The following is a 12,738-nucleotide window of genomic DNA, read 5'->3' as shown; positions in this document are numbered from 1 at the left end:
GTGTTTATGTGATATAGTGCACTCTGTAGTGGCCACTCTCTGCAGTATTGTGGTGCGAACTAAATCATGCCTTGCGGTCGGGTGGGACTGACTGTGTTGGGGACATACATCCCCGGCACTTTCAGCTGCAATACAGCCAGTCACTCTTTTAATATCTTTAATCGGCCTGGACTGGCCACGTCTAGCCCCACTCCCTACCTCCAGATGGGCTTTTATCAATTTATTAAATCGAAAAACGACATGCACTTTCGACCGCTCCCACCAACATCTATCACCTGCCTAGGGGGCAGCATTAGTTACAGCTGCATAGACTTGCTGAGGGTGAAGAGGGGCTGGGCCAGGAGAGGCGAGAGGGGAGATGTATTCAATAGAACTCCTGCTCCTGAATCACCCGAGGCAACCGGCTGGTCCACTGAGGAGTCTCTAACACTGAGACCTGCCACCTGGGTCCACCTAGCTCCACACATTATATGAAAGTCTTCTCGCTGCCTCTATTTCTGGCTGGGAACACCTGGAGCTACAGGAGAGGACGGTTTCACTCTCACATTCTCCCTCCTTTCTGGCACTGACTCCCAAGGAAAGAAACAATGGAGAGTCTGTTTTCCCTGATTCTGCATTCTGGCTGAAGGTTCAATGTGCACCAGTCCATTTCGGCCTTCTAATTGAATTATTAACTGTAATCACAGCAGTCGGCACTCAAATGCTTAAGTGCGCAGTACACTGCCTGTGTGTGTCTGTGTGTGTGCGCGGAAGGATGTGTTGCTGAGGGAGCAGCGAGTTCTCTTTCACTTCCTCATTGTCAGTCCTCTCACAGGTGAGCAGGGAAACACCTGAGAGAGGGCTCACAACACATCTCCTGCCTCAGCTGATACATATCTGACATCTTGTACAGCTCATGCTCTGAATGCCAAATACGCGTGTGTGCACAACTCTGTGTGTGTTCCGTAACAAGCGCCACTTGCTCAGAGGCTGAAAGCCTCTGGCGTGCTGCAGGATCAGGGGAGCGGGAGTAAATCCGCCTTGTGACAGCATTAGGAGGAAACGCACACAATTACACAATGGCTGCGTGTTGTTGAGGGCTGTTTTTGCAGGTCAAGCTTTTGTCTCTGTGCTCCTGAGCCGCTAGTTGTTTGGGATTACCTTACTGGGCCTGTGCAGGCTCCCTCTCGCTCTTGGTCTCTAGGCTCATTAGTGGCCAGATTCCTGTACGCGCACGCAAACACACAAGATTTCTGTACTGCCCCTGGCCTGCAGTCCAGCACGGCTCTCAGCAGCCCAGCAGGAGAGGGCCTTCTCCGTGTTCTGTTGGCATCAGCACCAGGCAGGCAGCAGGAACCAGCCCCCCGTGTGGTTTTAGATTAAATACCACTGTGGCCCTGGCCCACTTAATTAGGTGTCCTGCAGGTCCAAGCTGCTTGGGTTCTTCTCATACTGTCTCGGTACAAAATGTCTCCATGTCTCTCTGTTGGACGGAGAGAGGAGAGATTAGGTGCTGTGGAGCCGAGACTAGCACACACACTGTGTGTGTGTGTGTGTGTGTGTGCGCATGCGTATACTCAGGCCGACATGCACTACAACCTGTATTTATGTGGGAGTGCCCCGCCCGTGTGCTCGAAGAATCTGTTGTAACCTGTCCAATGTTATTTTTTTTCTCCATACAATATATTCTCATCTAAGAAATGGCCTTGGAAATGACTCTTTCACTGCACCACTCCTGAGACAGTCTCCTAACTACGTTGTAGACGAGATAATAATCTGAGTAGATTGGCTACCATTTGTGATTAGTCAATAGTGGTAGAATGACGATTTACTATGAAAGACGGGTTGATCTGTGGTTATCTGAAGGTTGGAATACACACATGCACAGTATACCTGCTTAAGGTCCTCCAATCAGCGGGGAGGATGTGATTTTTGCAATTGGTTGTTTTGATTTAAAAAAACAAAGTTATTAGACCTATTAGTAGAAAAGTATCTTGTCTGATCATAAGGCTTTATTATCTGAATGGTACAGTCTGTAAAGTGTCTGGTATTCTTTTCTACAGGTGATTGTAGACACCCCCACCAGCCCAGTCACTAGTGGCCTGCCATTGTTCTTCGTCATCACAGTAACAGCCATTAAACAGGTAAGACATGACACTGTCGCCATTTTTAATTCACTGCCCCCTTAGAAATATAACAATTACTAGAATGGACATACCCATTCTAAAGGGGCTTTTCACATTCTACAAATTATATTTCTATGGTCCCCTTTATAGCCCCTCTATGCATCTCTCCACTGCCTCTCTTCCACGTTTTTTTATTAAATATCTTTCCCTTTAAATGTGTATATTTTGGCGGGGTGAAATATTGAATCATTTCAAATGCTTTGTTATTTTTTTGGTCACAGCCAAAGTAATGCCGGTTGTCAATGCCGGTTGTCTGGAGAACATGACCAAATGGTGTGACAGTCTCTAGTATATTGTCTCTTTGTCTGCTGCAGCTGTGTTCCAGCTTTTTAGATGTATTGTTTTAGGGATTGGCTTTTCTGGTGGCCTGCTGCTAGGGCTTTTTGAAATGCACAATGGAGGGTGTACTTCCTATATGGGACACATTGATGGCAGCTAGCGATGCTGCTACCTTTTATCCAGGCTTTGAAGCGGGACACCAGGGGAGGCTCTCTGTAGACTGGGCGAGGTGAACACAGACCTGCAGTCAGTTCCGTACTAAAAAGATGTGTGTGTGTGTCGCTCTCTCTCCCTGCCGTCCTCCACCTCTCTCAGGGCTATGAGGACTGGCTGCGGCACAAGGCAGACAATGAGGTGAATAAGTACCTGGTGACGGTGCTGGAGGACGGCCGGAGAGCACGCAAGGAGAGCGAGAATATCAAGGTACCTTTTCAGCAAGCTGCGCCGCGGCCAAGTCCCCTGGAAATAAATATCCCCTTGGGGACGCGGGGCGGAGGGGAAGGAGAGTTAGTTGGCATCTTGGCATGTTCCAGTGTTTTTGATAGTGTTGCTGCACTGTACCGTATGGTAATCCCAAGTATGTAATGCTGAATGAAGGAAAGTGGATGGTATTTCAGTCATGTATAGATTTACAATGCTTTTATGGCCCAGGTATTTCAGTCGTATAGATTTACAATGCTTTTATGGCCCAATCCCAAATTGACCTCTTGACCTCCCTATGCACATTGGAACTGTGTAGATCTGCATGGATTTGACAGGTATAAGCAATTTGGTGACGGCTCCACCTTGCCCTCGTAGGCTAGGTCAGTGGAAGTTTCACCATTGCTTATACCAAACCAATCCTCTCAGACCTTCACATGTGCACAGGGGACTATTGGTGGATTTTGGTGGCCTCGCCTCTTCGTTCCCTACATGTGTTCTATGTTCCACTAGGTCGGGGATGTGGTGGAGGTGGTGGAGGATGAGACCTTTCCCTGTGACCTCATCCTGCTGCAGTCCAGCCGGGAGGACGACACCTGCTTTGTCACCACGGCCAGTCTGGACGGGGAGTCCAACCATAAGGTGGAGTGCTGCCAAAGTAACACCAGTGTCATGGTGCCATTGAGACGTGTGGTCTGTGGGGGCATGACATCGCTTTCAATCTGCCATCACTCCCTCACCTCTTCCAAATCCAGGCATTTGTCACGTGCTTTGTAAACAACAGGTGTAGACGAACAGTGACATTTTTTAAATTGTGGGTACATTTCCAACAATGCAGAGTAAAAAATGGAAATCGATTATGGACAGCGTATGTCTCAGCGTATGTGAAAGTGTATGTTGGAGCGTCGGTGTCAGTATGTGTGGTGTTACGAAATGGCTCGTAGCCTGTAACAAAGAGGAGATAAAGAAATAACAAACATATTTATGAAATAAAGTAAACTATATCCAAGTAAAAATGTGTGTGTAGTCAGTAGTGTAAGTGAGTGGATGTGCATAGATGGTGATAATGAGGGGTGTTGAGAGGTACCAAAACAAATTAACACAAAAGCCCCAAAATGCCACAACCAAAAACAGTCTGTCTCTGTGGAGAGTCCCAGGTGTGTTCCATTTTACTGATGACCTTCCCAGTTCCGCCCAACGACATCCTTTTAAGCAAAACAAGAGCAGAGAGAGAGAGAGAATGCGGCAGTCACTGTGGGTAGAGTCCAGTGTGTGTGTATATAGCCAGTGCAGAACAGGGTCAATGCAGGTAATCCGGGTAGACCTCTGATTAGCAGTCTTGTTCAGAGCAGTCTTATGGCTTGGGGGTAGAAACTGATCAGGGTCCTGTTACTTCTAGACTTGGTGCACTGGTACCGCTTGCCGTGCAGTAGCAGAGAGCATGGTCTGTGGCTGTAGTCTTTAACAGTTTGAGGGGCTTCCTCTGTCACCGCCTGGTATAGACGTCATGGATGGCAGGGAGCTCGGCCCCAGTGATGTACTGGGCCGTACGCACTACCCTCTGTGGTGCCTTGCGGTCGGATGCCAGTTGCTGTACCAAGCGGTGACATGGCCAGTAAAGATGCTCCCGATGGTGCAGCTGTAGAACGTTTTGAGGATGTGAGGGCCCATGCCAAATCTTTGCAGCCTCCTGAGAGGGAAGAGGCGTCGTTGTACCCTCGTCACAACTGTGCGGGTGTGTGGACCATGATAATTCCTTAGGGATGTGGACACCGAGGAACTTAAAGCTCTCGACCTGCTCCACTACAGCCCCGTCGACGTGTCTTAGTGTGCGTGACTACGTACGCCCGTGTATGTATGTATGTGTGTGTGTTGCAGTGATGACCTGAAATAGTCAGCACTCACTCACTTTCTCTCTCTCTCTCTCTCTCTCTCTCTCTCTCTCGGTCTCTCTCAGACACACTACACAGTGCCAGACACAGAGAAGGGCCTGGAGTCTCTCAGCGCCACCGTGGAGTGCGAGCAGCCGCAGCCTGACCTCTACAAGTAGGCTCTGTCCTCCTCGCGTGTTCCTCACGCAGAGCTCTGAGAGTAGAAGTGCTGATCTCGGATCAGTTCACCCCCCCAGTCTATACAATGATGATGATCCGAAAGCCAATACTGATCATAGATCAGCACTTCTACTCCGAGAGGCTTTGTGAAAACTGTCCCTGGACTGTAAAAACATGTGCACACTGATTTGTTAGGTGTAGGGTTTTAGTCAGTTTAATCAACTGTCAATCGGGAATGTCCCGATGACATTTTAATAGCAACAGTGTCATTAGGTAGAGTGTTGGCAGGCTATAAGCTTTCTAGCTCTCTGACAGGTTCTTATTAGCGGCGTTGGACTGTTAGTAAACCTGATTTGTGGAAGAGACTGGCCGGGAATTGAAGGGAAGGTTCAGTTAGACTTGGCCGGTGCTGCATAGAGGAACAGACCCAGTCGTTTGAACAGCTGTAGTCTCTCCAGAGACTTAGTGGTTTGGCGCCACCTATGGCCAAGGAGCGGCCGTGACAGTACAATTTGGCGCCATAAATACATCAGTGATGTTTGAGAAGCCTAAGGGACTGAAGACACCAGATGCTCCTTTTCACAATCAATAAAACAGAGTTGCAGTGCCAGCGTGCTGTCGGACAAACCACCCATCGTATTAGCTCGCTCTTAATTGGTGCAGTCTATGCAAAGTCCTGGTGATCAGCATATGGCGTTATGATTAGCTTTACATCTGACTAGTCCCTCTGCTGCAGATAGTATTAGTTATCAGTGCGTTTCTGTCTGATATCAGAAAATATTCAAATTGACCATTTCTAGCCCATTACACAGTTGATTCAGTTCAGGTCCATAGAGAGATGAGATCAAATAGAGCATCTGCCATTGGGTAGGGCATTCATGGGGGTCTGTGTTTCTACAGGTTTGTGGGGCGTATGCACATCTACAAGAATGACCAGGAGCCTGCTGTGAGGTAAGCGTGTTGGCCAGTCCCCTATCGGTTCCCTCTTAGCCCTAGTTACCCCCTCCCGTACCTCAGTCTAAAAAAAGAAATGAAAGCGCAGTCGTTTAAGCACTCTTGTCTTTTCCCTTTTGCATAACCATCAAATCATTATTTCATTGATCCATAACTCCAAACGAGCATGAAAGTAATACTGGACCTGGCCCAGACTCAGGGCAGCGCTTCCAAAGTGCTCTCTGAAGCGTTTGTCACCGGGCCGCTTTGTAATGATCTTATAAAAGATGTCGTTCTGTGTCCTTCACAAGAACATTTGGGGCAGAGTAGACGTCAACTCAAGACTGGAGTTATCCATTGATAGTATTAGGCAAGAGCAAGCGCTAGTGTGCCGCTGTAAGAGAAGGGAGGGGTCTTGGTGTTTTTAGAGAAGGTATGTGACTTTCTTTTCTCTTTGTGTGGTGTTCCTCAGGTCTTTGGGTCCAGAGAATCTCCTCCTGAAAGGCGCTACCTTGAAGAATACTCAGAAGATTTATGGTGACTCAATTGTTTAATGCAAATGAGGGTCTGAATGATGGTCACCGTGTGAGCCTGTCCTGACCAACTCTCCTTCTTCTTCTAGGAGTGGCAGTGTACTCTGGCATGGAAACCAAAATGGCTCTGAACTACCAGGGGAAGTCCCAGAAGCGGTCTGTGGTGGAGAAGTAAGGGCGGGCCTGCTAAATATGTTCTGTTATACTCACAGACATGATTCAAACAGTTTTAGAAACTGCAGAGTGTTTTCTATCCAAATCTACTAATAATATGCATATCTTATCTTCTGGGGATGAGTAGCTGGCAGTTTAATGCTTTTCATCCAAAATTCCGAATGCTGCCCCCTACCCAAGAGAAGTTAAGCACACAAAGTAACCGGTGACCTAAAGTTTAAACAACGTTTTAACTACTTTCCAGATATGAAACAGACAATCATAATATCAGTAAAAAAATATCAAATTCAGTTTCTGCTACAAAATCAACTTTATAAGAAGGTTCTATTTGACTCAGCGTTCCATAACGTACACTAAGGCATTGTTGGCAGAATAGATGGATGCAGTTCAATGCATGATTCATATAATTCAGCATTAGTTGATCTTGTTGTTGATGTGCATAACTGGGGGGGAGCCTACCTTTTCATGGTTGTTTGATCAACGGGACTGTAAAGTTCTCAAATGAAAGAGGACTCCCGTGGTGTTTACATATTTGCATAAATCCACTCGGATGAATTTTGTGGCTTTTGGCGAATGCGTTCTAATGATCTGAAGTCGCGCTGTTGTAACTGCCTGTAAATACACAGTCCTGTTCCAAGTGAATGATGGCAGCCCGTGTGGCTTGTTTGTGTAAAGGCCTACTGTAGTTCTGATCTGGCTATAGCGCACTGGTCTGTGTAGACTGCAGTGTCTATTAATTGTCCAAACGTATGGCCGCTTTCCCACTCTATATTGCTGTATAATTTTCACAAATGCCTTAGAACGTTTGGGAATTACGTATACGAAGAATTTATGAAAATTACCATATCTACAGTGATTTGGTCGCTTGTCATAAAATGTTAAATGTTTTAAATAAATTGTCATTCTTCCTGGGGGTGTATATGAACATATTGTAATAAGATGTAATGTTGTTAAAATGCTGTTAGTTCCACTGTAAATGCAACAATGTTTCACACAAGTTATTTTCAAAGAGATGGCTGACTACAGCAGGCTGCAATAAAAAACACAGTTCCACTCACTAGATGATCATTTGAAACTTAACTTCTTGTTGAAAGTTATTCTTGAAAAGGGAGAAGCTAATAAATTAAAAACAACATCCTCTTTGATAACACCTGCTGCAGCCGCTGCACACTAGCTGACAACAAAATCTAGCTAGCTAGATCGCGGGAAACCTACTGCTCGCTATTGCACAGTGAAATGTTGGATTTCAAGGCAGATGTTTTTGTAAAAACGATCCCTTCCATTAAGTCAAAATGTGATTGGTTGATTCCACTGTCACTCCAAAATGTTGTCCTAATACAGTTGAATGGAAGATGCCTTTATCTAGCTTCTGATAGCCAATGGCTGACTTAGCTAGCTAGATTTATCTCCCCGGAGACCAGCAAAGAAAAATCCTGATTCAATCTTTTTTTCTTTTCTTCAGTGTTAACTCTTTCCTTTACAACAAAAACTCACAAGATTAAATCAGAACATCATTGAAAATAATCATATAATTGTAATTTATTATATGAATCATTATTTTATAAATCCTTAGGCCTTCTCTGAAGGTGTAGGAGGGCTTGTTCCCCACTGTGTTTAGGTTAGTAATCATTTGTGACTGTTTTCCATCAGCGTGCATTTCTTCACTATTTTGAATGTCTAAAGAATCTGTATGTTCTGAAAGATGAACACAGAAATACTGGACATTTTCAACTCTTATGGTGGTGATTTGACAAAGTTTACTCGTGGTCTTGAATTGGACTTATATTTTTCTGGTCTTGACTCGGTCTCGGACCCCTTGTCTCGGAGGCTTGGTTTTGACTCAGACTTGATTTGCTCCGGTCTTGGTCTTGAATTGGTCTCGCTTTAGGTGGTCTCGAACACAGCACTGGAACAACGATCAGTTGAAGGAAGCTGCGGCAGTTTGATTAGGTGTCCATTCACACGGATATCAGAGGAATATGGGATTATATAGGAAGCAGATGTTTCACACAGTGGATGTATATTTTCAGTGTTGCTGATGGGAGTTGGGTTGTTAATACTCGTGTTTCAGATCTATCAATGCCTTCCTGCTGGTGTACCTGTGTATCCTGGTGAGCAAGGCCCTGGTGTGCACCACGCTCAAGTACGTGTGGCAGAGCCAACCAGGCCAGGAAGAGCCCTGGTACAACCAGAAGACGCAGAAGGAGAAAGATGCCAACCTGGTGAGGCCTTCACTCAGCTAAAAAGACTTTGCGCAGACAAATACAGTTTAGCACTGTATAATGCAATCTGCTGACTGTAGTCAGTCTCAAATGCAACTTAATGCCTTATGTGGTGAGACTTTTAGGCACATTTCATTGACCCAGAGTCACATTACACTGATGGCTCGTAGCACTGCATTATACGAGTGTGTTATTTCTCCAAGGGCACTTCAGTTTGTGGAAGTGTGTTTTAACACTGTTCCCTGTGTTTACCCCTCTCTCCCCCAGTACCTGAATATGTTTACTGACTTCCTGTCGTTCATGGTGCTGTTCAACTTCATCATCCCCGTGTCCATGTACGTGACGGTGGAGATGCAGAAGTTCCTGGGCTCCTTCTTCATCTCCTGGGACAAGGACTTCTTCGACCCCGAGATCCAGGAAGGGGCTCTGGTCAACACCTCTGACCTCAACGAGGAGCTAGGACAGGTCAGGCGTTAAAGCTATGGAACCAATTTAGCGTTGATAAGACCCAAAACCACTCTCCCAAAGGAGGTAGTTATCATCGCAGATTCCCACCATATTGCTGTAACTAGTTGGCCAGATATCCACCCTGTTTGAATACTTTTGATGCATCATTCCTTTCTCCTTTTCTTGAAGTAATCACTTATCTTAAATGACTGGATTTGTGAAAAGCTAGCTATATACAGCAATGGAACTCTCAGTTACCCAGTCATGTTAGATCAGTGATTACCTCAAAGGGAAGAGGGTAAGGGGAGATTACATTTTAGTATTCAAACGAGGCCGTAGGTTTATTAGAGGTCTAGGGCCTCTTTGTTCTCGGCCCCAGTCTTTGGTGGAGTGATGACCCTAAACCCACATGAACAACATTCCTCAAATGTCAGAATATGAAATGGTCTAACTGGTCTTAATATGCCTTGAATGGCTGTGCTTTCCCATCTCCAACCTCCGTCTCAAACAGGGGTGTTGTAGATCAGTCACAGTTGGTTTGCCCAATGATTACTTCAATTAAAGATGACGCTTGCTAAACTAGATTTATGCGGTGTAACTCTCGGATTAATTGCCCATTCTTATTGTTCACAGTTAATTGTGCCAAGTGTTTTTTTTTTACAACCCTGGAAGAGTCTCACATGCCTGTCCATTACGCCAATTCTGTTGCAAAACTTTTTTTTTTCTCCAATAGAAACCCTTGTTTTAGTTAAAAAATGTTCTGTTTTGCAACCGTTTGGACTAATGAGTACACACCTGATTCTCACTATAGATCTGAACCTGAAATGTAGTGTACTGGCGCAGATATTTTCTATTCACATTGTCCTCTCCAGCATGGTTCCAGGAACTATGGTAGATGCCTATCCAAGCCAGCCCAGTACAGATTGGCTAGGCTTGGTTTGGCTCGATGAAAAGCCAACTGACATTTACTCCTGAGACACTGACCTGTTGCACCCTCTACAACCACTGTGATTATTATTAGACCCTGCTGGTCATCTATGAACATCTAGAAGAACGATCTGGCCTTAATGGCCATGTACTCTTATCTCCACCTGGCACAGCCAGAAGAGGACTGGCCACCCCTCAGAGCCTGGTTTCTTCCTAGGTTCCTGACTTTCTAGAGTATTTCCTAGCCACCTTGCTTCTACATCGCCATTGCTTGCTGTTTAGGGTTTTAGGCTGGGTTTCTGTATAAGCACTTTGTGACATCTGCGGATGTAGAAAGGGCTTTATAAATACATTTGATTGTGTGAAAATGGTATTTGTCTGACCCTGCAGTTTCACATTGTGTCCTCTAGGTAGAGTATGTGTTCACGGACAAGACGGGCACTCTGACCCAGAACAGCATGGAGTTCATCGAGTGCTGCATCGACGGCTTCCAGTACAAGAACCGTGACTCGAGCACCGAGCTGGACGGCTTCTGTGTCACAGATGGACCCGTGAGCATGCTGCAGCAGAAGGCTGGCAGGGTGGGTGAATGACTAGTTATATGCCCTCCCCCTCATCACTGTGTCAGTCAGGCATGCCAACATATGGGCATCAAATGGCCCAGTGTGCTGGCGGAATCACAGAGGTCACCTGAAAGAATAACAAGCATCACATGTGACCTAACATAACCTGCGACAGTTTGTGTGATTAATGGGGCCAGTAGTTTGTACTCTGCAGCCCATAGACACAGAGGTTGTTAGGTAGTGTAATAATGTAAACTGTTACTGTGCCATATAAAAGTACATACCAATGGTGTATTCATTCATTGCACACTGTAGAAAAACGTTTTGCAAAAAAAACGATAGTTTCTGATTGGACAAGTTCAGCCCGTTTTGCATTTGGTTCTTAATGAATGCACCTCTGGTAAATGGCACACAGTACAATAAGTAACATGCGTCTGTGTGTTTTCAGGAGGAGGAGGAGCTGTTCCTGCGGGCTCTGTGTCTGTGCCACACGGTGCAGGTCAAGGAGTCTACGGGTCAGGAGGACGGGGTTGGGGACCAGGTGGATGGTGTCCTGGGGCTGGACGGAGAGATGGTCCACCCTGCAGAGCTCAGGGGCTTCATCGCTTCCTCACCCGACGAGGTGGCACTGGTCAAGGGAGCCATGAAGTAAGGGACAGGGCCTGTGCAACTGTTATTCATCAATCAATCCATCACACAAATGAACTTCTATGTGGATTTGGTTTGATTAGTGTGTTGTGTAATCAGTGCGGCTCACTTTCTTGTCTTTGTCGCCCATCTATAGGTATGGTTTCACATTCCTAGGTATGGAGAGCAAGAACATGAGAGTGATGAACAGAGACAAAGATGTTGAAACGTAAGTCAACATGTGAAGAGTTTTGATTAATGTTATTAACGGATTTAATTTATCATTCAACATTCTCCTTTTGATTGACATGGCCATCTGATTTCCCCTTGCAGGTACGAGCTGCTTCATGTGTTGAACTTTGACCCGGTGAGAAGACGTATGAGCGTAATAGTCCGATCCAAATGCGGTGAGACAGAGATTTTAAATAAACGTCTATTAGCTTTTAGTTTTGTTTGTTGTAACCCCAGTCCTGACATGTTCCCATTGTGTTGGTTGCTCAGGGGACATCATGCTGTTCTGTAAGGGGGCCGACTCCTCCATCTTCCCCCGTGTCAGGCAGGAGGAGGTGGACAGGATATGCATGCACGTGGAGCGCAACGCTACGGTGGGTCTCTGCCCCATCCGCCTCACTACATGTTTATACAATGACTTTGTACGTCTGTGCATTTATGTCTAAGGTCTCCCAGGAAGGCTACCATTTTTGTTTGTGTGTACATTGATTTAAGATGAACGTTTTACGGTCTTAGTTTATTTACCAGATGCAACGGGTACATTGAAAGTCTAGATTTCGCACATTTATAAAACGCACATCGAGAGTGTTTGCTCGTGTTGACTGGTAACTTACGACGTGTGTGTTTTGTGCCATATCTCAGGAAGGCTACCGGACGCTGTGTGTGGCCTACAAGCTGCTGAGTTCTGAAGAGTACGCCCAGGCAGACGCAGGGCTGAGGGAAGCCAGGCTGGCCCTGGATGACCGAGAGGAGAAACTCATGGCTGTCTACAACCAGGTGGAGACTGGGATGAGCCTGATCGGAGCTACCGCCGTGGAGGACAGGTGGGTGGACACAGTCAGCTCAGGGTTAACTCTCAGGCTGTGTCCCAGATGGCACCCTATGGGCCCTGGTCACAGGTAGTGCACTAAATAGGGGAATAGGAGCCGTTTTGGACACAGCCATTCTTTAGAGGCGAACAGATCATTAATGTGCAGAGGTAAAATTGTGGGTGCGGTGGGAGTTATGTGCGTCGGTTTTCTGTTCAATATGTATTCAGTCATTCTGTCAGACAGACACGCGCATTCACTGACTGTCTCACACACCGGGTCTCACACTCTGCTTCATCTTTCTGTCTCGCTTAATCATCTCTCTCGCCCCATCACTCATTCTCTCTGACGCACCCC

The 12,738-nt window shown here is 46.1% G+C and overlaps 1 protein-coding gene across 5 annotated transcripts in view; it reads left to right on the top strand.

The window, feature by feature from the left end:
• LOC139574242 (phospholipid-transporting ATPase 11C-like) overlaps positions 1–12,738 on the top strand; it is a 63,572-nt gene that overhangs the window by 35,000 nt on the left and 15,834 nt on the right. For all 5 annotated transcript variants that reach the window (XM_071398641.1, XM_071398640.1, XM_071398638.1 and 2 more), the window contains exons 4-18: positions 2,043–2,123; positions 2,760–2,867; positions 3,378–3,506; positions 4,822–4,910; positions 5,816–5,866; positions 6,321–6,385; positions 6,471–6,552; positions 8,627–8,777; positions 9,045–9,242; positions 10,562–10,732; positions 11,163–11,362; positions 11,499–11,570; positions 11,675–11,748; positions 11,843–11,946; positions 12,215–12,396. In XM_071398641.1, the coding sequence (XP_071254742.1) occupies positions 2,043–2,123; positions 2,760–2,867; positions 3,378–3,506; positions 4,822–4,910; positions 5,816–5,866; positions 6,321–6,385; positions 6,471–6,552; positions 8,627–8,777; positions 9,045–9,242; positions 10,562–10,732; positions 11,163–11,362; positions 11,499–11,570; positions 11,675–11,748; positions 11,843–11,946; positions 12,215–12,396 (1,757 nt within the window). The remainder of the gene's footprint in view (positions 1–2,042; positions 2,124–2,759; positions 2,868–3,377; positions 3,507–4,821; positions 4,911–5,815; positions 5,867–6,320; positions 6,386–6,470; positions 6,553–8,626; positions 8,778–9,044; positions 9,243–10,561; positions 10,733–11,162; positions 11,363–11,498; positions 11,571–11,674; positions 11,749–11,842; positions 11,947–12,214; positions 12,397–12,738) is intronic.

This window comes from Salvelinus alpinus, chromosome 4, assembly GCF_045679555.1.
Source record: "Salvelinus alpinus chromosome 4, SLU_Salpinus.1, whole genome shotgun sequence".
Lineage (NCBI taxonomy): Eukaryota > Metazoa > Chordata > Actinopteri > Salmoniformes > Salmonidae > Salvelinus > Salvelinus alpinus.
The sequence above is the reverse complement of the archived record's forward strand: the minus strand, read 5'-3'. Positions and strand labels throughout refer to the sequence as shown.